This window comes from Amblyomma maculatum, chromosome 8, assembly GCF_055883805.1.
Source record: "Amblyomma maculatum isolate TAMU_Amacu chromosome 8, ASM5588380v1, whole genome shotgun sequence".
In the NCBI taxonomy this organism is placed as follows: Eukaryota; Metazoa; Arthropoda; class Arachnida; order Ixodida; family Ixodidae; genus Amblyomma; species Amblyomma maculatum.
In genome coordinates, this window is record NC_139351.1 from 98,077,540 (window position 1) to 98,103,019 (window position 25,480).

Here is a 25,480-nt window from a genome sequence, read left to right on the forward strand (position 1 = left end):
TTGAGCTATTCTAGTGGTCCCAGAGAAAGAATCCTTACAATGCAGGAATCTCTTTCAATGAAGACATCACAAAATATGTCGCTATGAAGTTTTATATTGCCCATTGTAATATACTGTAGCTCTAGTAAAGTGGTATTTTTAATATTAACATGTGAAGTGATCTGAGAAAAAAAAATTATACCTCAGTAATAGCATACTAGACACACTCCATAGGCTCCCATTATATCCTTGCTCCAGCTAAAAGAATAAATTGACTGTCTAAACTAGTATGTTCAACTCAAAAAAATCCCAAAAGAACAGGTGTAATAAAGACAACCCAATTAAATTTAAACTGACTTTTAAGTTGAGAGCTTATAGTTCATAGACGCTGACATTTAGCAACTATAGATTTACCTGTCTTCGATCTTTTTTGTCGAGTCCACTTTGCGGGCGTCCATGCGAATCTTGTAGCGTACGAAAGGGGGCAGCACGTCCGTGTCCCGTGAGCTTCTCATACCAGCAAACACCAGTGCTGCCCACAACTTGTTCTCACGCATTAGCGTCAGGCCGCGAGGCATCAAAGCTTCTTCCGAGGGGAAGCCCTCAAACCGGTCCATTTCAAAACACTGAAGATGAAAATAGAGTGCAGGGGGGAGGGGGGGGGGGGGAATGATAACGGGTGCATGTGGAAATGGTTAGAGGCTTCTTTTGGAACTTTGTGGTTCCCTGCTCTCTTAAGATAGCGTCTGGCTCATGGGTGCCAAATACAAGTCAAAGCCTATAGACCTTTTCACGACCTTGGGAGAAACCGGTTTGGCTGGGCTGTGAAGCAGGCGTAGGGGGAGAATCCGCAGCTTTTTCCTATGCTATGAGCACAGCCCAGTCTCCAATATGGCAGTGCCCTTTGGCCAATGTTGAAAAGGTCTATAGACAATGCCAATGTCTCTGAAAAGACTAATGGTATACATTATTCTGTAACTTTATTAGAACCGTCTAGAAAACTTCTTCCGCCTCAACCGGAGCCTCGTTTTCAGTCAAACACAGCACAAAGCTTGCATGTTGTTGACCCTTTTGGGCCGAAGTAAATTTGATAATGGTGCTTACCTGGTTTGGCTATGCATGATGTGGAAACCAGAACTGTCTGTGACGAGATTGAAGCAATTGAAGGAGCCAAAGATGCCAACGCCAGTTTTTTTGGCGAGGGGCTGCGGTGGTGCCATCCAGCATCATTATGAAAACATGCCATGCTTGCCTCGGAGCTTTAAAGATGCGACATTTTCTTTTAGTGACACCAAATGGCGCCACAACACCGTTTGCCAGAAACTTGGCCTTGGTGTTTTTTGTTCCCTCAGTCTCAACGCAAACGGTTTTAATTTTTCATCATGCATGGCCAAACCAGGTAAGCACCATGGTCAAACTTACTATGCAAAAAAAAGGGTCAACGACGCGCAAGCTTTCTTCAATGTTTCACAGCAAATGGTGCTTTGGTTGAAGCGGGATAATTTTTCAAGAAATGGTCTGATAAAGCTGATGAAAGCTGCATATAAAAAAAATGAGAAAAATGAAAGAAGATGTTCTTCCCGAGATCTGTATCCTCACAGCCCAAAACCACCGCAGTGTTCCAGCAGTGTTCAATATGTGGAACTAAAAACTATGTCTTTAATGAATGCTCAACATGGCATTTGGGAAAACGATAACTGAAATAACTATATTAAACAGAGCTTATAAAGACCAGTTAAGACTGAAACAAAGACTGTTTGTCTCGTTAACATCATACATGGCATAATGAGATGTACATAAAGTGCCAAGACGATGCCTGGACATTGCAGGGTGAGGCAGTTGAAAGGGGATTCATCATAATTAATTAAACTGATTGCGGCGATATGAAATTTGAAGAAACCATTGACAGACGAGCCTCTTTTGAAGGACACCTTCAACTTCAATCTTCGAGTTGTATCTGACTGTTTAGAACCGGCACATTCAGAAATCAAGCGAGGAACAAACGGCCTCAGTTCATGCCACGGGCATATCATCCGCTACAGACGTAAAAGAACAGCTGTCAATTTCACGCGGAACAATCTAAGACAGGGCACACATGGAAGTGAACGTCTCACCTCTAAGACGTGGTACACCTCCCGGACCACCCTGTTCAACTGCTCGATGCGGCTGTCCCAGTCAGACAGGAGCCATTCGAGCACACTCTGAACCTGGGTGGCGTTCGGAACCGGTGCCAATCCCTCCCCCGCCTTCTCGCCGGCAATGAGGAATGCCTCGAAACCCTCGGATGTGGACAGCCTCTGCGACAGCAGTGCGAATATGGCACCGTTGAGATCAAGAGGAGTACAAGATTTGGCAGAATGGTGACATCACGTCCAAATTAGAACGGCAAAGAAAATTACAAGGGTGAACTTAAGTCTCTTATGTGCAAAAATGAAAAAGCATTGTTAGTTCTGGGCTTAGTTCTGTTATGAACTTGTTCTTCGTTTCGTTGCTTTCCCGATGCGTAAAGTTTACTTTTACTTTACTTTGCTTACTCATTTATCAGCGTTTTAAAATTTTTTTTTCCCTTCTTCTTTAGTTCTTTAGTTTTTGTTGCTTTTATACAATTTTAGTTCATTTTTACTATGAGTTTCTTGTATTTTATTTTTACAAACTTACTTTTATCATGTCTTATCTTTTATTTTTTTCCTTCTGCTCAAAGTTTTTCAGCATCCTTATGCTAGAGAAGGAGAATTATCGAGACATACACAAGAAGTTGGCATAAAGCAATGGTTGGCAGCTCGGTTAGAATACGGAAGGATGGTGCTTCGGGCCCCGGAATGGACACAATTGTTCTTTCCTCATTAATGATTGACAGCAGAATGTGGGTGCGCTCTGTCCACACATCCTGTCCACAGCTTGTGGTGACACGCTTTGATGACACCGCTCATTAGGCAAGGAATGCCTTTGAATTATAAGAAAGCGAATGCTCGTGGACTTTTTCATGAACAAGGTAGAGCAAATTCTTAATTCTTAAACCCAGCGTATTAAAAATCTTCCCTTAGTTCAAGTTCTGCAACACTGACGCAAAATTTTGGTCCTCTTAAAGTTAAAGTCGTTCAAAGTCGAGAATAATTTCATTCAACGCGTCACGTAGGCCAAGTATAAAGAAGCGTCTAGATGGAATCACCACAATTACTCTCACACGGCAAATTTGTTCACTTGTCAAATAAATAGCTCTTAAGTATGCGCAATGAAATTTATAAAATAATCTACCTTTTCTACTCCAAAGTCTGTAATGGAGCGAAAACGGGTGATTGAACTTTTCCAACGCCTTTTCTTTTCGTGATGAACACAAATGTCACTCACCCTGACATTCTCCAACCTGGCAGAGTTGTTGCTGATCCAGCTAGCCACCTTTGGCGCAATGTCCACAGTCCAACGTTGTGCCAAATTCTTCAGCCTGTTCAGCGGCTCAAACGTGTCATTCAACTGCAAAGTCCCAAAAAGTAACAACTTGTCAGACAGTACCTATGTAAATAAATTGTAAACAATTGTAGTGGCTGCTCATGCCCAAGTATTTGTGGACAGTGCTTGGATATTTGCACGCAAGTGACGCAAACTCATTGACCTTTTGTATTTTGTAAATAGTGTAAAAAGCTCCCTCTTTCCTTTCTTCCTATCGCTCTCTTCTGTACTTCCCTCGCTATCCTTTCCCTATCCTCTTTTCTTTCCCACCAGCCGCCGCTCAGGTGCTTCAGATCTTTAGATAGCAGCTGCTGTGGCTGGCAAAACTCTTTTCCTTCTTTTTGGTTGGTTGGTTGGTTTATGGGGTTTAACGTCCCAAAGCAACTCAGGCTATGAGAGACGCCGTAGTGGAGGACTCCGGAAATTTCGACCACCTGGGGTTCTTTAACGTGCACTGACATCGCACAGCACACGGGCGCCTTGCTTTTCGCCTCCATCGAAAACTGGCCGCCGAGGCCGGGATTCGATCCCGCGTCCTTGGGAACAGTAGTCGAGCGCCATAACCACTGCGCCACCCATTATTTAATAATAAGCCACTACCATCCAACAGGCGGCCACAAGTCCACCAAACCAGCTTATCGCGTTCGGACATTCTCGCCTCAAAACGTTCAAAACCAAACAATTTTCGAAGCTTAGTTCATGACTAGCTTAACACCCACACCATAACGTTAACTGCTTTCAACCTCTCAAGCAGCATTGCAAAGAGAGGGGGCATTCATTTATGTGTGAACGGCATAGCGAGAAACTGCAAACATTTCCCGACCTTGCGAATGATCCTCCGTGCAGCTGCATTGTTGGGGGCAAACAAAATCTTTCCACGAACGTAAGGCTTCAACTGTCTCCAGAGAAACCGCATCAGCTGATTGTGTTCAAAACTCTTGAAGACTGCATTGCAGCGTGGGCCTGGAAACAGTGCAAATGAGACGGTCTCAGTTAAAACTACAACCAAAACAATGAAAATGAAAGAAAAACAATCCAAAAAAAAGCCAGTGAGGAAAATAGCCTCAACACCTCGGTTAATTCAAAGCCAAGGTACCACTGCTTACAATTGTAAACAAGTTTGCAAAACATAAAAGGTTTTAACTTGTGCACCTGTTCTTTCATATGCTTTGATAAAAATAATAAGACGAAAAGTGCACAATTACGCATATTTATCTACAATTTCAAAATGATGGAGGTGAGAAAGCGAGACATCAAATAGGCGTTTATTCTGCACATCATATCCAAAACGCTCTGAATAATACATTTTGATGCCAAGCCTTTAAAAATAACAATGATTTTAGGCACAACACAGAGCTAATGTTCCGGCTGAATGTTTTTGTTCATGGATTAGGCAGTGTGCATCATTACAAAGTGAACTGTGGTTCTGAACATCCAGAGCTAAGGGATTCGATTTAGTCAGCACACCAACCCTCTATGCAGCACTCATCTTTAATTTCTACATTGGTTCCATAAATGTAGTGTAGTACTGATGATTCTCCTACAGCACACCAGGGGGCAGCACAGAAAAATAAAAGTGTAAATCCTACAAATGCCCGGTATAACACTTCTCCTAGAGTGCACCATGGGAAGCTTAGAATAACCAATTCCTGCAAATGCCTAGTAATAATGTTTTTTCCTATGTTGCACTAGAGCACGGCATCTAAAAAATAGTCCATTTTAAGAACAGCTTGACTAATCTTCAGCAGTCCACAGAAAAACAGGCAACAGCACAGGAAAAGCCTCTTTGCTGGTCAAAATTGTAAACAGTCACGATAGATGAATTTATGATGCAAGCAAAAAGACTCACTGGTGGTATTGTCATAAACATACTCCGAGAGCAACGCTTCATCGTTTTGCTCCTGCAGGTTTCGGTTGACTTGTTCCCTGAACTCCTCAAAGCGCTGGGCGGGGCCGTGTTCCGTGTCCAGGAGGGAGGAAGTGTTGCGTCCGCAGAGCGACACCTGGACCGCCCTGACCAGTGTGCCGTCCGGTGACGAGCGCCCCCACATGAAGAGCTTCGACAGCTGTCCAACACGCTCACTGAAGCTCTTAAGCAGCTCTTGAAAGCTGGTCAGTGCCCACACCTGAGGCAGCAGACACCACCAATTTCTGTACAGTCATGTGGCAATAATGTACAACCGCATAGTGTCCACAAAATCCTGTGTGAAGCCCACACAAAATTTATTGTTACCAGTAGAGAAAGGGGTGCTGTAGTGGAGGGCTCCGGAGTAAAAGATCCCCGGGTGGTCGAAATTACTCTGGAGTCCTCCCACTACCAGCACCCCTTTCTCTCTTTCCACTTTCACTCCCACCTCCTCCCTTCCCTTACAGAGTGGCTCAGGTGTCAAATAAAGGCATCTGAATGATGGCAGGTTCCAACGTGAAAGGTGTTGATTCTATGAATAAGCTGTGTTCCGGTAAGTTTCCAAACTGCAGGCTTTGAAACTCTGAGAACTCCAAATAAAACAAAAACAATATAAAAATGCAGTCTGAAAAGTGTAGCATAGAGGCCTCTCACCCTTCATTTCCAATGGCAAGACCCGCTCAAAATAAAAAAAATCTTATCAAGACCTTTTTCCTTTCAAAGTAGGTCCTTATTGAATTGAACGCACTCATTTTTTTTCCCGTAGAGTGTGTTAAAATATGAGGTTATTTTGTTTTCTACTCTTTACCAACTCATCATTCCCAGAACCTTGAAGCCTTACTGAAGCAGTACAAAGACACGTCGCACACATCAATTTAATGCACGATCAAAATTGTGACTAGCACCGACTGTCTTGAGAACCAAAAATTTGTTTCATAGATTTACCGCAGAGAATCTGGCAACTCTGAACAATAATTTTTACATAATGGCTGGTTATGCTATTATTAACTGAAAAGGATAAAGTAGAGAGGTGATTCTAAGGTGGGACTTAATCTGTTAGGGAATGACAGTTTTTGTGAAGAGCAGTGTGTGGCAGAGGATAGAACGCACCTCATTGCGAGCATCTTGAGCGGCCTGAAAAGCCGTCACCCAATCAGCAGTGCTGAAGTTGTGTCCACTCTCATGCATAACCGACGACACCTGATGGAGAGAAAATGACAATGTGAACCTTTAGGATGCATTCTCTAGCTTGATGCCTCAATCTAACTCAGCGAAAAGCACGGCTTCATCACTGGTGCTGCTAATCCGAAGACCAGCTGCATAAGAAATAACAGTGTGAGGTAAGTGGCCTATGGTAAAATATTAAGGCTGAACTACAATTATATCTCAACATAATGAAGCACAGTCAGGAAGCCAACTGTTTATCCATTGTAAAAAATTTACAACATATGAGAAGGCACTTGCTGAGTGGCTGACAGCAAGAAGCTGCTATCTAACTGTTCATTCGAGATACCTTCGAAACTTGAGCCTGTTCATCCAAAGTTTGACAGCATGAACATTAACAGCATAATGCTTAATATTGCACTGAATGAAGTATGAACACCTTAACCTAAGTTGCTGTGCATGTAACCCAAGAAACACATGTTTAAAATAAATGGTGCTAGGTTGACTAACATCAGAAAACACTGCACCCTTGCCACACACCATAGTGCACATATTTCGGGATTAGTCTGGATGTCGGGACTAGTCTGGACATTAATTAACGGTTCATCAAAATGTTTCCTCATGAACCCACCCTGCGCAGCACAGCAGTCCAGTTGAGGCTCCTCAGGACCTGAATGGTGAAGGCCCGGCCGTCGGATGGGGAAAGCTTGCAGAGGTGTCGCTGCACATGCTGCTCCTGGTCGCCATCTGCCGATGTGCTGGCAACCGAGAGCAGCTGGGGTGCGCCGGGCTTGCAGAAATAACTTCGAATGTCATCCTTGCCCCTGTCAAATATCTGGCAGACAAAGGAGCATGTTAAGATGTGCGCACGTCTTTGGGCAGCCCTGCCTATAACGCCTGTGCAGAGCAGCACGCTCGGGCAGCTCCTTGCTGCACGCAACGTCACCAGTCACGTTACATCACATCATGCCATGTGATAGCGACATCGTCACGCTTAAACGGATGCCATGGTTACATGATATGTGATGCCAGTAACAATGCTACCCATGCTACATGTGAGTCGCTACATAACGGCTTTGCAGTAAAAGTAAAGAACTGCAAATTAATCCTAAGCTTCCCACTATGATGACCTTTCTCTCACCTTCCTTTCAGCTCATTTTCTTCATCCCCTTTCACCGAGGCACAATTTGGCTATCCAGCGCTAAGCAAGCCTTTCTATGCATTTTTTTTGTGCATAGTCGTGAGTGTTATCATTATTATCAGCAAACAGAAGTTACGCTGCCACCCTGAAAGCTTCCCAAAAAATCCAAATACTGCCGACTGACGTTGCTTCCATGAGACATGGTGTTTATCCCATGAATGCTAGTAGTCTAAAAAGCCTCTAGGAGCTTTGTAACAGAAAAATATCATACAAAAACAAGTCAGCAGAACTGACCAGTTTTGGCGGTCTACTAGAAAAAAAATGAAATTTCATAATCACTATTTCTGACCCCAATCCAGTTAGCTAAGAACTAGGTTTCAAATATTTAATGTTACATTCTTCCACGTTGGCAGAGTGGGATAATCAAATGCAAGTGAGAGGCAGCAGCGCATGTATAGCGTGCAACTGATTCTCAGATTGTGTAAATTTACTTCTGCAATTAGTAATGCATCTCCCAATAGATATTTATTCCCTATGCCCGGCTAAAGTTATGCCAGTTTTCAGAAGAATCATATTTCATTATCATAGGACATAAGTGGTACTCATCCTGAAGAACACACTAAAATGTATAAAATGCTCTCTTTTTTTTAAACCGCAGCAGTTTGCTACATGGGAGTGAATGTAAGTTAAACTCTTTTATTTTATAGCTTGACAATATAACTCATTCAATTTTATGTAATAGCAAAGCAAATTCGTTCGAAAAGGCACGGTTAAAGGTACTGTGACGTCTACTCTTAAAGCAAAGCTTAACCGTCTTTTTAATTTTCCATTTCTTCTTTAACACAATTAGGTGAATAGTCAAAAAGAACATCTAACAACATTTTTTGTACGTGATCACATATTGCATTGTCTTGTACCTTTTCTGCTCATCCCACCCCTTACGTAATACCCCGCGAGGGGTCTTTAAGGTAATAAAATGAAATGAAATGAAATAAGCAGTGTATTTCATTTTTTTACAAAATGAACACACCTTTTTCCTCAAAATCTCGTCATATCTTCATGCAAATTTAAAGGAAACCATTAATTAGTAGAATTCTGATAAAAAAAAAAAAAACAGCGCTCACATTAACTACTCAAGCAAATATGGTAATGTTAAAAAAACAATAAACAGACAGACATGCAACCTAACAACACTGAAGATTTAGTTCCTACAATCTAAAAACTAACAAATGACTAACAACTCATTAGCATTCAACTCATTAGCATTCAAAATGGCAGAAAAAAATGATGTAAAATTTTGTATTCGCGAATTCGAACTACTACCATGCAGGACATGGTCGCCATTTAACGGCGCATTTGAGAATGAGCTGGGGAAAGAAGGAGCGCCAAGAATATATGCAACGCAAACAATGCTGAAGTCCTCCAGTGTGCTATGCCCCCCTTTGTAAGCAGAGAGGAAGCAAGGCCAAGAAGCATCACCTTTTGCAGAGCCCGCACGCTGACACTCGATTTGAAGAAGGCGGGGTAGAAGTCCTTGTTGGAAATGTTCAGGTTCTCAAAGCCATTCCTTGTGTTCTCATCATTCTTCAAGACGTCTTCTAAGTCAACCCTTCCTGGAAAAAAATTTTAAAAAGTAAGTGGACAAGGACGTATTCAGCAATCTGCTGGTTATAAAGAGCAAGTTTTGAAGTTTTGTTTGGACTGTGGTCATAACTGCGGCCAATTTCAGTAATACTTTGCTACCATAAGCAACAAAATGTAATAAAAAACAAACACCAGAAGCTAGCGACAAAAGATGCCGACACAGACAGTTAAGCAAATATACGTGCATGTGCTATTTCTTTTGGATTCTTGCATATGCATATTGTACATAAGTACAGCAAACTCACACTGTAATGAAGTCAGCCTAAACATCTGTGAACACTTTGAAGGCCTTTATTTGAAGTTCACAACTGTCCAAGCAAGCCTAGCCTAAAAAAAAAAAAAAACCCTAACTAATTACCAGTTCACCAGTAATAACCTGCCGCAATTACTAGTTTTCAACAACTTTCTGCCTAGGCTTCAGTTTTCAACATTTACGTCCATTTAGAGTGCATTAACCGAACTATGTAGTACAGCTGGTTCAGCATCATCCTGTTGTTATCCCAATACTTCAGTTAAAAAGCCTTTTACCGTAATGTTGACCTCATCAAGAGTTTTTCTTGCATATATTATCTACACCTCATAAAACTATACTGACATTATGCGACTCACACAGGCACCTGGCTACAAGGTTTATGTAACAGTAGCAATAGTTAAGACGCTGCTTTACTGCTATGTGGTATTAAGGAATGAAAATAATAATTTCTTTGCGAAATAGTAAACACCTAGGAGGACTACTTACCAGAAAGTGGGAATTGGGCATTCGTTAACTTTTTTACAAATGAAGAAAGGGTCTCCAAGTCCCGAGATAACCGCTTGATGCTGTTCACTGTGTCTTCATTCGTTAAGTGCTCATTTACTATGTGATTCACATCACTAACCAGCTGAATGATCCTAAAGAAAAAAGGAACAAAGATTTCGTAAACACAGAGGCTCACAGAGGCTAATAAAAGAAAGCAAAGGACGGGAAAAACCATATGCGTCTCAGCTAGAGGCCCTCTACGTTCCCTTCTGGGACATCACGATAGTGCTCACAATTAGCCATTTAAGTGCAGCAGATAAATTAAAGGACGCCCTTTTCAGAAACAAAGCTTGACATAGCAAAAAGCACAGCAATATATCAGAACTCTTGGTCATACTGTCCCATCCCATAAGATCTATACTATTTCCACATTGTAAGGAATGACTAAGTTGTAATAATAAATGAAGCAACTTAGACAAAAGACGCCAATCCATAGTATATTACGCATTGAGTAAGAAGGGGAAAAAGCAATATTCAAAGTACAGAGACAGATATGCTGTGTGGTCAGCTGCATAGCACTTACTTGGAATTTATTGGGGGAGGGGGAGAATCACCAAGCTGGAAATTCAGTTTAGACCAAACTGCTCAGGTAACTGATAAGAAAACTGGGCTCTCATCCACTCACAGAGATGTGTTGTACTGTTGCTCGGCGCCATTCTGCGTTGCCGGCTCCCTGTGGCACGTGTTGTTCAGGGTGCACACCGTGGACTGGACAAATGGCAGCAACCCAGCCGAGGGCATGGCCTTGGCATCGAAATGGCCTGCCCAGTTGACACACAGGGGACGGAGAAAGAGCCATTCACATACTGAAGTAACATTTCCCCTCAGAAATGGGATGCAGTACTACGGACCGGTTATTGAACACAAACGAAAATTTACATGAACACGTATTAGCCATAAAGGTATTCAAATTTATTTTAAATACTTTTTGAGGAACATTGAAGATATACTGGGTAGCAGGCGATGGAGATTCTGCACAGACATCAGTGAAAAGAAAAGCTTTCTCCAAGAAAACATTAAATATCGATGTCAATTCCTTCCTTCTCATTCCAACTTCACTCCAATTTCTCCGGGAGAACATATCCCAACCTTAATGCATATATACATACAGCAATGAAGAAAGAGAATTGTCTATTAGGTGTTAAACTTCAGGGCGACAATCCGTTTATCTATTTTTAGCCAGCTGAGCCAATTTAGGCATCAGGCACCAAATGCCAGCAATTTGTTTTTGTTGGTTTATGCGAGTGTAGCTTTCCTTATGACCCAACAGGCAAACAATGCATTTAGATTTCGCAATCCATACTTGTGAATGTAAAACTGAGAAAATTACCACTGCAGCACACAAATTTCTTCATGTTTCCTTTCTTGTGCATGCGTGCTCACAGCTTTGACGTTTTCAACAAAAAAAAAAAGAAGAAAAGAACGACTAAATAAATGTGAAAAAAAAACAAAAAACTCAGTACAGTGAAATTCTATATTCTCGGTAACAAATTCATCTTATATACATCTCTCACACTTAACAGTTACTTTCTCATCTAATCTAAGCATATGCTGCAAAGATTCACTCTAAGGAATTAGAGTGATTTTTACAACGCTTTGACAGAGAGGCATATTATGATATATACGTATATACAGGTTAATGACTTTTTAATGAAGCAAATTAAACAGCATTCAGCTTTCGAAGACAATCTTATTAATTCCTGGTACAATGGTAATAAGCATGTTCCAATTATGTAAGCCTGAATATAACTTTTATGAAAGTAGACAGCGTGACTATACTGGCCAGGCATTCAATATGCTTTTGTCAGCACTTCATTACACTGCCCAAACACTAAGCACCAGAGTTACACACTCCTAAACTAACCGGCAAAGATTTTATCCTTGGCACCAGTTTCCTAACGCAAAAACAATTCTATGCATTAGTTTACAGTGGATGCCCCTTAGTTCTAAGGTGATACATGAGGAAAACCTTTGAGGGTTTACATCAGACTGCTTTCTTTTTCCTCAAACTTGAACAAAAGAAAACGGCTCACTTTGTTTCACCTTGTCTGGACCCCAACACTTCCTCGAGTCCAAGCAAGCGTGTACGTACACATCGTGAGCACCCCTCAGGCATAACAAATAGTCGTCGCCAAGTCTGACCATTATTCCGAAGAAATGCATAGCATCCATCCATTAACTATTAATGATCGGGAGCTGTTTCTTGCACCAAGAACTTCTCAAATGGCGATATCGGCACATAAGCATCAAAGTGGTGCCCTCACAACCAATTTACCAGAGTTCAAGCATTTCACAGCTTGTTTGTTGTGGCACGAATATCAGGTAAGACTTTGCACGAAGTTGTTAACTGATTCTCAATACTCACTGCATAAAACAGAGAGGTTAACTAGTAAGCCCCATTAGATGTGAAACATACCAAATCATAATGGTGAAAGGCAAAGGTGAAATTTGGTATGGACTTGAACAGCTACCGTTCATCATCAAAACAAGAGATAGCAGCTAGTGAGGAAATGTGCATAAGCAAGTGCAGCACATTATACTTACACTCATGAATGAAAAGTCGCAGTCCCCGTGTGCGTACCCACATAAGAATGAAGAAAAGGAGGAGTGGCCATACTATTTCTATGCAGACACGAACCTGCGAGGGAAGGAAGCAAGAACTGTGAAGCAATCAACAGGTCCACAAAGTCCTTCGCAAGAAACAAAAAGACAACTTCAGGAAAGAAGACGCGTGACTCTGGTCATGCTCGTACCTTCTGCCTCCGATGTATCACAAAGTTTTTCCACAGTAGTAGGTACAGCTGGTTCCAAAACTTCATCCTGCTTCTCTGCAATCAGGTCAGAGGGAGACAATATGTTGTCACTGGCATCTGTGCCGAAGCAAGAGGATGGTAAACGTGGCAACCCCTCGCTATTCGTGATCTGTTATCTAAGACATGTTTGTTATCTGTTTGCTTCACAAGCACGGAAATGTAGCTTTGGTTTTATGGCATGATTGCACAAACACAGAGATATGGGCGTGTTTCTATAGCTATGTAGACGGAGCGCTCTGCAGCATAACATAAAGAGCTCCAGCAATAAGCTTTTGCAATTGTACCGTTTTTAGCAGCGGACCATTCCGGGCCAGAAAACTTGGAAAGGTGATTTTATATGCGAAATTTTAGCAGAAAAAAAAAAGCAAGGCTTCTTGGGTCACGAACCACCAAATCTCGATTATATTTATGCAGCAGATACACTCTATCACAGCTATAAAAAGATGGACTAATATTAGAATCTGGGGCAAGGCTACAAAGACAGGATCTCTACAGAAGGACAAATTCACAAAATCATTCTTTTTTTTTTTTTTTTTTTTTTTTGCAAACAAATAGCCAAATTATATGTTCTAAGATCTAAAAGAATTCACATCATGAAAACCTCTTATCTGTACAAGTCCTTCTTTACTATCAGGGCACAGTGGTCATTAAATGGTTATACGAGATGTGAGTCACTGACCTATTACACACTGCGCTGCACTTGCTAAAGTTTAACCAGTGAGAGAACTTTTAAACATCCCCAACACACAAACATAACATTAACACACAAAAGAGAAAACTCTACACACACAAAACAAAACTCTGAATGCGGGCGAGTGCTAATGCACAAAAAGAATTAGAAGAACAGTGACGGAAGCATAGTTAGGTCTTCGAGGCAGGAAGAAGCCCTTTAACTACGGCCTTTTAGTTGCCGTCTGCTCGCTGCAAAAATGACGTCTGGCTCACAGGAAATGAGCGTGCACATGCTCTCCGCTGGCTTTCACAAACTTCACGCGCTTGACACCAAACTCAGTGCAATGAAATTGCATAGCAGCAAAAACGAGCTGGTTGCCCAAGGGATGCCGTTACGTCCCTGCATCACGCAACTTTTGTCACAGTCCGTTCACCGTCAAGGCCATCAAGAATTGAGAACTGACAGCCTGACGGCTCGTGGGACAAGTGAAGGAGCAGAGGAAAGTGGTGCACGAGAACCAGTTTGCGGGAAACTCCCACCTTCGGGCAGTGATTAACACTAATGGATGTCCTTCTAAGTATGCATTTTTTCTGCGTGCCCTTGTGTAAACTGTGTCACTGTTGTGGCCAAACTGGCCTTTATGCCTCTGAGGTACTGCTGCACTTGACTTTAATTGAATTCTTTATAAATTTATTTCTTGTGCTCATGCTAAGGTGTTTAAAAGCCATTCAGTGCTTGTGGTGCGTCAGTTCTTCTTGAGTCGTCCCTTGTGTTTTGAGGTGAAGAGCATCGCGTCAGCAGTAAGTAGGGCGTTGTGAGTGGGGTAGGGGAGTAAAGTATGCTTGCAAGAGGGTGACACGAAGAATTACAAAAGGCTTTTGAAGTATGTGTAAAAAAAGAAAAAAAAAAAAAACATTTGCTTTCCTCAAAGTATGTTTCTGAGCGCTTCATATACAGCTTTATAAAAGTCAATGTGTGCTGCTTATCACCAATCTTTACGGCATTTTCTGCATGTGTTAATTACTGATGCATTAAAAAGTTGGGATCTGTTTTTAGCATAAGCACACAAAGGAAATATATGTATGCTTTAATACATCTGAGCAGTATATGTAGCTAACAGATGGCACATATTATATGTCTGCTGATTTACAGAACAAAGAAAAGAATTGTTATTTTTTAAATAGTTCTTTTTTCTGGACAGCAGTTGATCATATAGCAGCTGGATCGGATATTGAGGAAAAGCTTGCACATAATTCCGAAAGCATACTGCCTTGACGTCTTCCAATGAGAAGACAGGTATTAGAGAAAATAAACCCTGCTGGCCATTAGTACTGAGAACTAACAAGCTCGAGCATATAAGGTGACTTCAATGTGCAGCAGAGAGTATGTGCTTAAAGTAAGCTACTTAAGTATAATGGCGAAGTAAAAAAGAAAAGAAAAAGAAGCCGCGGGTAAATGTAAAACTTTGGGGCATCCTGCTGATGATGGGCCCTAGCTGTTTATCAAACTCATATTCAGCGGCGTACATTCGCGAACCACGGATACTGAATGAACTGCAGAAAACAAAGGCACGCCAGAAGCGTAGGCAGGTAAAATACAACCAGGCGTAGAAACAAAAACAAAAAAAAAAAGCCCCCTTCCGAAAGGAGTGAGTGCGACAAATATCACCGTTCCTATAGTCCGTAAATGAGTGGGTGCGCATTAAAAAGGCCACAGAGAGACTCCAGTAGCTTTCTCCGAGGGCCATGTGCGCAGAAGCGAAGGCACAAAAGAGAGCGTGACTCTACAAGAATATACGACGAAGAGAGAAGGAAAAGGGAGACGTCGAGGGTGAATTCAACGCTAGGGACTGAAATATACATCCTAATAGGAAAAAAAAGAAAAAAAAAAGACGATCGAGCTCGAGGCCGGCACGCTGAGAGACGGCCGCATCGATGCAAGATGGAGGACAGAGAGAGGTGCCATTGCCATTTACCATCACGGCCACGCAGCGAGCGAAAGTGGGAGCGCGCGATGCTGACTGCGGGGCATGGTGGTGGGTAATAGAGCGGAAACCGCGATACGTGAATAGCAGAAGAGAAAGAAACGGGCGAAGAAATCGGAGAGAGAGGGGAAGGAGATGCAGTGCGGAACCGAGAGCAGGCGGAAGGCAGTGCACGCTCGAGATGCGGAGGGGTGAAAGCGCGCGCGAAAGGAGAAAGCCGTCCGAAGGAGAGCCAGAAAGGGATAGAGCGAAAGAAGAAAAGACTCGGCAGGCGGAAGACGAAGGCGGAGAAAGACACAGACGATGGAGAGGAAGAACGAAGGAGAGCAAAAGAGAAACAAGGTCATCTCGGTGCAGCCGCACCCGGGAGGACCTCGAGCGCGCGCTGTTCGAGGCTTGCACCGCCAGCGTCCGCGGCGTTCCCCAGCGAGCCGGTGCGGCAGGCGGGCCGACCCGCAAGACGCCGCCGCGGTTGTTGGTGGGAGCGGGTGCGCGTGCACCCGCCCGAAAACGCGCGGGCATGAGAAAGGAGGAGCAAAGAGCGGCCGTTCTCGCTTTCCCGCGGTTTCGATGTTTTTGCCGCGGTTTCGCTTTTCCTGCATGTTTCGGCACGCGCCTTTGTGGTTTCTAGCTTTTGACTTCCGATCATGAGGCTGAAAGAAACGCGGCGTCGCGCGGTGGTAGAAGCTTTGTGTTCTTTCTTTCCTTGCTTATTATTTTTTTTTTTTATTCGGCGCGCGCGTGCTGTTGTTGCTAATACTTTGAAGAAACGCCTAGACAAAAGACGAGCGACGGGACGAGCAGTGCGGGAAAACCGGTGTCTAAGGGCGGTAGACAGGTCGCGAGACTGGCAATATGCATCACATAAAGGTCGGGTGAACGGACGCGACGACCGTTGTTGGAGCTACGGGAGTAGAAACGCTGCAATCCCAGAGAACGCAGTAAAATTAAGGCGAAGCTTCAGTAAGCGACATGGGCTCAAGTAACAGTTCATGTGTCTACAACACAAGCTGTTTCGTACCAGAAATTTTTCGCGCCATTTAATGAAATTCAAAAATCGACTCTTACGTGTAATAGTTTACTGCTCCAACATAAGAGAGATAAGTTAGGACACCTGTTATAATTTCAACAAACCTTCCCTTTCGTATGTATGCGTCCAAACTGAGGAAGGGGCGCTCCATGTGCGCCGCAAACGGCCGCCCACTGCGTGGCGGAAAGTGCGTGGCCGACCTCGTGGGATCATGAGGGAAAAGTCAACTTAAACTTAAAAATTAGATTTATATTGGGGAGTATTTCGTTGCATGAGTGCCAGTGAACTTGCGTCTCTCCATCGTTGTAAGCAGAGATGACAGCCCCGCACTTCATGGTCTAGTACAGAGTGGTCTTAGCATTAAATCATCATATTTACAGGCAGCCCTTTTACGTCGACAGCAGTTAATACGAACTCACACATTGAGTAGTAATAGTAATAGGAGATCTGAAACCCGTTGCATACCCGTAAATCTGCAAGACATGCCAACAAGCAGCAAAAAAAAAAAAAAAACTAATACCCCCCCCCCCCCCCTTATTATTATTATTTTTTTTTAACTAGAAGCAGAGTTAGCAAATTTTTTAATGTGTGATGCTTCCTGAAGTTCACATACGACGCAGTTCTGGGTTTCAGCCGAAGTATGCTCATCTCTCGAAGACGTGCGCGGGCCTATACCCAGCAACCTAGGCTGTTCAACGGCCCACCTGTTCAGCGCACGACTTGCCATTGTCAAACGCACGGGAATCTCGTAAACCTCGATCGATCGTGACATATACGGCATACCGCACACGACCCGGCGCTCAATTCTTTCATTTCTCGTTAGTAGCCTTACGAGAGGTTCGTCCGGTTACGTGCGGTAACAACTCACAACCTTCGGAGCAACCGGTTTTATGGAGGGAGTGTGTAGTACACTCTAGTGTGGGAGAACTTAATCATCAGCCCTGTTTCCTATTCCACAACTCTGTCCAGCGTCCGATATTGCGCCGCCCTACGAGTAGGCTACGACCTCCTTTACATAAGTGTCATGTGAGGTTCAAAAACCACAGGAATCGGAGGTTCGCGAAGTTGCTACTTCCGGATGGCCAGTGTCTGAAATGGCCAAAAAGGATGCATCCGCCGATATTAGAGTTTTAGCTTACCGTGATCCGCGATCCGCTACTGTGATCCGCCACCGCGCGTTCTACTGCGCATGCCCAGATCCCCCTTGACGCCGATAGATGGCGCCACATACTGCATGTCGGCACACAGACCTGCCGCGTTGGGACCAATCAGCTTGAGCGCGGTAGAGAGTCACGGTGGCGGATCGCGGATCACGGTAAGCTAAATCTATATTACCACGGACATCCTCCCATCGACTCCTGAGATGCTTTCCGCAACAGCGTAATAGTAGAATGAAAATAATTAGCGAGTTTTAGAATAGGGTGACTCTATCCATCTAACCGATAGGATTGCCCTATTCTAAAACACACAGCTTGAACGCAGATAGGTTATTAAAAGTTTTAATGGCAAGGAAGCTGCCAACTGAACACGGAGGGTTCATAAGCGAGAAACTGAGGCTAAAAAAAAAGAGTTGGGATACAGGCGCCGCGGACTTTAGGCGCCGCTACTCTCGCCCATATTTTTCATGCAAAACTGAGGTGCATCGAGACAGTTGGGGACACAGCCTAGGGTCCTAGGCTATGTCACCACTGGTACAAACGGCGACAATGCAGTCCTGTTCGTTCCTGACGTCAGAAGCGAGCAGAGTACAGCGGGAAGTTTTTCTTTAAATTCAATTTAGTTTTTAAAAAAATAATCTTCGGTACCGGGCAAGCACAACCAAATAGTTACAATCGATTTTCACAGAGAACAACCGGCGGATGTAATTGATCTCATCGTCCCTTTGAAAACATCTCCTCAAATCGCTAACATTACTTCCCTTACCTGCATGGCAGCGCGCACATATTATTCTGGTGTATTTGGCTGTGAACCGGTAGTAAAAAAAATGGAATTTTTGCAGTAATAGCAGAATTTTGCGCATATATAGTAAGTTTAGGAAAATACTATGGGCTAGAGAGACTTCAGTAAAGTACTATAGAAAATCCTTAAGCGAGAAACAATAACGCACAAAGGAACACGGGACGATCGAAGACACGGACAATACTGTCCAATGGTCTTGTAACAGATGAAAGTATTGGCATGGTGGCAATGTTGGAGGCGGCGGGCTTTCCTACAAAAGTGATAGCTTCAGTAGCTGAAAGCTTTCATAGAAAAATGGAGGAAGCGTCACGTCTGAGTGACGAAGAAAGAGCAGTGGGCACGAAAAAAAAAAGGCGAAAGAAATGTTAGCTGTAATACCTTACATAGATAAGGTTTCACACAATCTTACAATCACTTGTGAAGGTATAGTGTTTACGGCCTCTGGCAGATTGCGGAGCTTGCGCAGGATGAGTTGCCCTGTTCAGAAGCTAAGCCTGGCTTTACTATCAGGCATAGGAAGACCTTGGTCCCTGCGCCAGCAGGGGGTGGTCTAGAAGATTCATCTGTCGCGCTGAAAATTGTGCATCGGGCAACGGGCAGACGCCTGAAAGAGCACTAAAAGAAAGTCAGCAGTGTTGCTGTTTCAATCGAGAGATTGTTGAAGCGTCTAAGGTTACGCAAGCAATGGGTAGATATTAGAGAGATTTAGCTTACCGTGATCCGCGATCCGCCACGGTGACGTCACCCTCTACCGTGCGTGGGCGGGGCGAACAAGCTCATTGGTCCCGACGCGGCAGGTCCATGTGCGGACATCCAATATGTGGCGCCATTTATCCGCGTCGAAGGGGTTTGGGCATGCGCAGTGGAACGCGCGGTGGCGGTTCACGGTAGCGGATCGCGGATCACGGTAAGCTAAAACTCTCTATTAGAGAGCTTTAGCTTGCCGTGATCCGCGATTCGCTACCGTGATCCGCCACCGCGCGTTTCACTGCGCATGCCCAGATCCTTTGACGCCGATTGATGGCGCCACGTTCTGGATGTCGGCACATAGACCTGCCGCGTCGGGACCAATCAGCTTGTGCGCCCCGCCCACGCACGGTAGCGGGTCAAGGTGGCGGATCGCGGATCACGCTGAGCTAAATCTCTCTATTAGAAAGTTTTAGCTTACCGTGATCCGCCACCGCGCGTTTCACTGCGCATGCCCAGATCCTTTGGCGCCGATTGATGGCGCCACATTCTGGATGTCGGCACATAGACCTGCTGCGTCGGGACCAATCAGCTTGTGCGCCCCGCCCACGCATGGTAGCGGGTCACGGTGGCGGATCGCGGATCATGGTGAGCTAAATCTCTCTATTAGAGAGTTTTAGCTTACCGTGATCTGCTACCATGATCCGCCACCGCGCGTTTCACTGCGCATGCCCAGATCATTTGACGCCGATTGATGGCGCCACATTCTGGATGTCGGCACATAACCTGCCGCGTCGGGACCAATCAGCTTGTGCGCCCCGCCCACGCACGGTAGCGGGTCACGGTGAGCTAAATCTCTCTATTAGAGAGTTTTAGCTTTCCGTGATCCGCTACCGCGCGTTTCACTGCGCATGCCCAGATCCTTTGACGCCCATAGATGGTGCCACATACTGGATGTCGCACATAGACCTGCCGCGTCGGAACCAATCAGCTTGTGCGCCCCACCCACGCACGGTAGCAGGTCACGGTGGCAGATCGTGGATCACGGTAAGCTAAATCTCTCTACTGAATTGTTGGAGCGAGCGGGCGTCTGAGTATACGTTTCGGTGGGTGTCACTCTTTTCTTTCCTTTTGCATTTTTCTGGAGTGTATACATTTGTCGATACATTCTTACGATAAAAGATTGTCATATTTTTTGGCACGGTTTTGTTCTTTCTTTCCCAAATCTGCGGGGCGGATTTACGGATCAATGCGAGGCTGGTCAGCCGCATGGGTAGGTCAGGGGTAGGGTGTCATTGTAACCACGCAGTGCTTTGACCTTTTTCCGGCTAAAAAAAGAAAAAAGAACATGGTGTTCAGGGCTGTTTTCCTGAGCGTCAAACGTTGCACTGCCCCATAAATCCACTCCTGTCAGGAGGTACGCGCAAAAACACGAGCGGAATAAGAAAGTAAAAGGGAAAAGGCGGGGGGCAAAGTGTATGCGTCCGATGCGCCAAGCGGAAAAAAGGCAGTAGCGGCTGAAACAATAGGAGCGTGACGCGCACCCCCTGCGAAGATGACAGCTAGCGCGCGTCGAGGACAGACGATACAGCTGCGCGAAACCAGAGAGAAGTGCAATATGTATACACATGGACCGAGTCCGGAGCTAGCGGGCGTGGACTGCGCACAAGGAAAAGAACACACGCCCGATGCTGCGTTACTTTACTTTCAGCTCGCCGTAGTGGGTGGTCCAGCAGTAGCTACGAGCACAGGGCGTGGGTTCGGTCCCAGCTCAGGCAACCGGATTTAGACGGAGGCGGCGAAATACATAGACATTCTACCGATACTTTTTTTTTCTTTTTTAATGCGTAAGCATTGCATGGCTATCTTTGCAGTATCGTATCATCACGAGCTTCTCCGCACGATTACGTCCGAACGAACGAGTTTACAAGACAAAGAATGGTTGCATCAGATAGAACATATAAAAACAAAATCCCATATGGAAAATCAGGGGGTGCATGCGGACTAGTTAATTAGAGCCAATTAAATCAGACGTCGAAGTAGCCAGGTATGTAATGTCGACTTCCGGAGGAGGTCACGTGGTACTCGAGTTCCAGTGACGTAGGCCTAACTACTGGCGGCGGGAAATTTGAAATGTCTGAACGTGAACGAGCGGGAAAGGGCGTGATTTGCGTGCACAAATTGGTGGGAATGGTTAGAAAGCATGTAATTAAGAGAGCTAATCAACCAACTGCAGTCTGAGAGTCTGCAGTGGAGAAATGTGAAAACCTGATCGTTGCTACTGCACACGGTGCATCGCGCGCCCCCTGTCGAACACAACCAGCGCGTTCCGTTGAACGCATCAAAGTACGGTGCATCAAAGCTCACCGGCGTTCTATAATTGGTTAACAGGAAACGAAATGCGCAGTATCTGTCTCTCGCGGAATCCCGTTGACACATCTCGCGGAAAACACAGCGAAGCTCAGTTCTCCGGCGCATGCAGGTTCTAGAGTGATCTAAGAATTTTTTTTTTTTTTCGCTTGCATTAAGTCGCTTTCTATAAATCTGGGGCCTTCCGAAAAGGCGCGTTTTGCGGTCCACATTATGTTTTATAGAATTTCAAAATTCATTATTGCCTTCAGGCAATAGGCTGCGCCCACTTTGAGACAACGAGCGGCCAAACCTATCCCAGAATTATTTCCTGATATCTCCTCAGCTCATTTCGTGCCGTAACAGCTTACGCTTCCCTAAATTCCCAAGAAATACGCTCAATATCCCACTAAGAAACCACTGGCCGCTTATGTACCCATCATAACACCGCACGCTCTTTTGGATAACCGCAATGACAACTCCAGTTTGCCCACGTTATTCGAATTCCGACTTCATGGAACAGATTTGCAAAATACGTTCATGAAAACGAAATGCACTGTTAGGCTTTAGTCGACCAAACGAACATCCTTGAAAACTGCGTCCCGTGCAATGGATACTCCTGGGCCCGCTTGCACAAAACAATCTTAAGACTGTCTTAGCTAAGTCCAGACTTAACTGGAGTCTAAAGAATAGGCCACTAGCATGGCGGCTTAAGACTGGAGTAAAGACTGGGCTTCAGTCCTGACTTGAATAAGTCGCTTGTATGATTACGACTCTAGTGCTGTCTTGGTTAAGACACAAGGACGCCAGGTGTCTAAGTAGAGAAATTAGGGAAATACAGGGATGCGCTGGCACTGTCCCTGCTGTAAGATGTACACATTCCGTCAATTTTGCGTTGTGTAAAATCCGTGCCATTGCTTTTTGCGGCTTAAAATAGTGTTACGAGGAAAAATGCCCCAAGTGGTTGCTGAGGCCGTTCTGGGAAGCCAGTCTGGTGAACATGAACCCGAAGCGTTCGACGTTCGGAACACGAGCCGTCTTAAATAAGCTTGGTCTTTCTAAAGACACCATTTAAGTCTGGACTTAGCTCGGACTTTATCGTGCAAGCCGGCCCTGGTGTATATTCAATCCCATTTGTGAGCCTAAATCTGGAGAGATCGGCGGCGTGCAGTTGCTTTAAAAGACACGTAAATTACCGCGTCTCGTCATATCGCGCTTCTTGTATTCTGCCGACAAACCGCGAGCATCGCCTCGTCGATATGAAAACTCCATGGTCGTTGCCACATTGCTGGCTGGACTGCTGCGCGCAGCTGACGTCAGCATGGCGACAGCGATAGCGTAACCGGTTCACAACAGCCCACACAGGTATCGTTGCAATATCTATGTGCACCCGATAGAGAGCTAGGTGTATATATTAAGGCGAAAGCCTTTAATGGCTCATGCAGTCGTAGACAAAATGTGTCCCGCTTTTGCGGCGGCTCTGATTGGCCGAGGTGGGACGACGTCATAGAGGAGTCTCGACCAATCACAGAGCACCACCACAACATGCGCGAATGCGTGCCTTATATGACCATATGTCAATAAATGATCAATTACTGATTAATGACAAGTTGTCAACTAATTAAGTAATTCATTATTTACTGATTATATTTAAGTATTAATTAATGTCTAAGTGGTTAATTACGAATTTGTGCTAGTTGTGTAGCAGAATGCGGCACTCAGGCTTTCGCCTTTAGTCGCTAAAGTCCCTCGTAATTTTACCCATTAAATGCATCTCAGTCGAGTGGCCCTTCCTCCACTAACCCAAATGGGCCGACACTCCGAATGTCATAGAAAAGGCCCTTAACAAAGAAACAAATGAACACTTGCAACGGTATCAAGAAGCACAAGAAGAGCAGCGACTGATAAGGAGACTGATAAGGAAACAAACACGGCGCTGGAGATACCCTATCGCGAAATTACGAGGTTGCAATAGACCCGGGGGACGGGGCACTTAATGCGGAGATCAGATTGACACCTTGGTCTCTTAGGATACCAAAGTGGATTCCAATGGTACGAAGACCTAGTAGTCCATTATGATAAGAGGCCAATGACGTCATGACAATGGGTCGACGACATTGTTCGACGGGCTCTTTTGAAGAGCGTTGCTCAGTGCTTAAAAGGACGCTTTCGACTGATTGCCACGGTCTAGCAAATAGCAGAGATACTACTTTGCACTGAAAAAGTAGCTTTCGTAACTAAGAAAAGACGAAAAAACATCAAATACCAGTATCGCATCGCCGTCGGTAGCTTTCGCGCACAAACTTCAATGACGTAAGACGGTTCCTTTTATTCCAGCGGGTCCCAGAGGTCATGTCATCATTCTCCTTATAATGTGGTTCCGGAGTCATTTCCGTTAGTGACGTGCTGACGTATACGAGATGAAATCGATGGTGGCGACAAAACTGTTTTTCCACCGCTTAATCTAAATTTCTCGGCCGCATTTACGTCTCTTGCCGCCCAGAAAGCACCAACAAAGTCACGAAGAGAGATGGCTATCGATCTATACTAATAAAAATTGCACTGTGCTGTTCTCATTGTCCACCCAAGTTGTCTCTCAACAGTTCTTTTTACTTATAGCTCCTTTACACTATCCACGCGTGTAATCATGAACTCGATATGATCTCGCGACATCTGCGGAAATGAACCGCTGTGAGTCAGCCCAACTCTAGGCGGTCCAACCGCCCCGACCATTATCCCCAACTACTGATCAAAGTACATCGACATGACACACTGCCCATCACGGAGCAGTGTTAAGCATTGTTGTCACGAAATGACAGGCGAATATAATTTCAAAAAAGCCGACAGGCAATGTAGCAGCCCTGCAGCTGCTTTGCACGCGTTACAGAGGTATCGCCGTGCGTGGCTGACAATGTATACGCTCCAAGGAAAGAGATGGCAGACGCTGATCGGCCGACGCGATGGCCTTTTCTTCCACGCGTCATTTCCGCGTTCAATTCGTACGAGATTCGTCCGCCCAAGCGATGCACGACAGCCTTCCTACAAGAATACAGAGCGTACACGAGGCTGCCCTCCAAAAGGGAGGTAAACGTGTAGGGGGACAAAGATAGCCTAACCCGATACGGCCAACCATCAGCACGTGTGCACAGTTAATAAACATCTACTAAAGCATAGAGATGGCGAAGTTCTAGAGAGAGAGAAAGAGATAGAGGGAGAAGGAAGACGAGAAGACATTTAGCTTCTGCGATAAAGATCTCTGCAGGATGAAGCCTTGTCTACATTATCTACATCGATAAAAGCGACTCTTGCAATTTCTGGCATCGTTGCACGTAATACTGCTGCGTTCCTATCAAGATCGACCGAGTTGCATCTACCCAAAGTGTACGTCAAACCGGTGCTTTCACAACCTGGTGTAACTGCACTCTGCGACAAAAGGTGGGACTTTACAAGAAATACACCAGAAGTGTCAAACTCAAGTTGGTATGAGAAGTTGCATAGAGAAAACGTCGTCGCTCGCGGACCAAGAGCTGAAAAATAACGACGAGGAATATAAGCCATAACAAAAAAAAAAAAAAAAAAAAAAAGAAAGAAAATGATAACTATAAACAAGAATGACATACAAATCAACCATAAGATCTCGTTCTCAGTACACAACCTCCCATTCTTCGTGGAAAGGAAAATCTACGCGTTCTGTACTCTGCGTAGGTGATAGAAACTTTTATTCCCAAATATACAAAAAATTGCCGAGCCGTGCATGGCACTTGGCTGCTCCCTCACTTTGAGGAGACACCATTGCAACGCAAAAGAAATTGCTTGGAGCGCAAACTTCCTAGGGATAAGGGATGAGGGAAGGTGGGGCATGTAAGAAGGACGTGCAGAAAGTCTCCTGGTTGGCCGCAATGTTT

The 25,480-nt window shown here is 44.5% G+C and overlaps 1 protein-coding gene across 3 annotated transcripts in view; it reads right to left on the minus strand.

Annotated features, from left to right (window-relative positions):
* Positions 1-25,480, minus strand: part of LOC146181918 (phospholipid-transporting ATPase ABCA1-like) — a 76,098-nt gene that overhangs the window by 44,948 nt on the left and 5,670 nt on the right. For 2 of the 3 annotated variants that reach the window (XM_084576909.1, XM_084576907.1), the window contains exons 2-13: positions 12,834-12,908; positions 12,625-12,718; positions 10,706-10,841; positions 10,021-10,172; positions 9,117-9,250; positions 7,128-7,331; positions 6,443-6,532; positions 5,276-5,552; positions 4,250-4,389; positions 3,328-3,450; positions 2,094-2,276; positions 394-605 (exon numbers count right to left, since the gene is read on the minus strand). In XM_084576909.1, the coding sequence (XP_084433035.1) occupies positions 394-605; positions 2,094-2,276; positions 3,328-3,450; positions 4,250-4,389; positions 5,276-5,552; positions 6,443-6,532; positions 7,128-7,331; positions 9,117-9,250; positions 10,021-10,172; positions 10,706-10,841; positions 12,625-12,718; positions 12,834-12,899 (1,811 nt within the window). In that variant the 5' untranslated portion in view covers positions 12,900-12,908. The remainder of the gene's footprint in view (positions 1-393; positions 606-2,093; positions 2,277-3,327; positions 3,451-4,249; positions 4,390-5,275; positions 5,553-6,442; positions 6,533-7,127; positions 7,332-9,116; positions 9,251-10,020; positions 10,173-10,705; positions 10,842-12,624; positions 12,719-12,833; positions 12,909-25,480) is intronic. The other variant, XM_084576908.1, reaches the window with a different exon arrangement.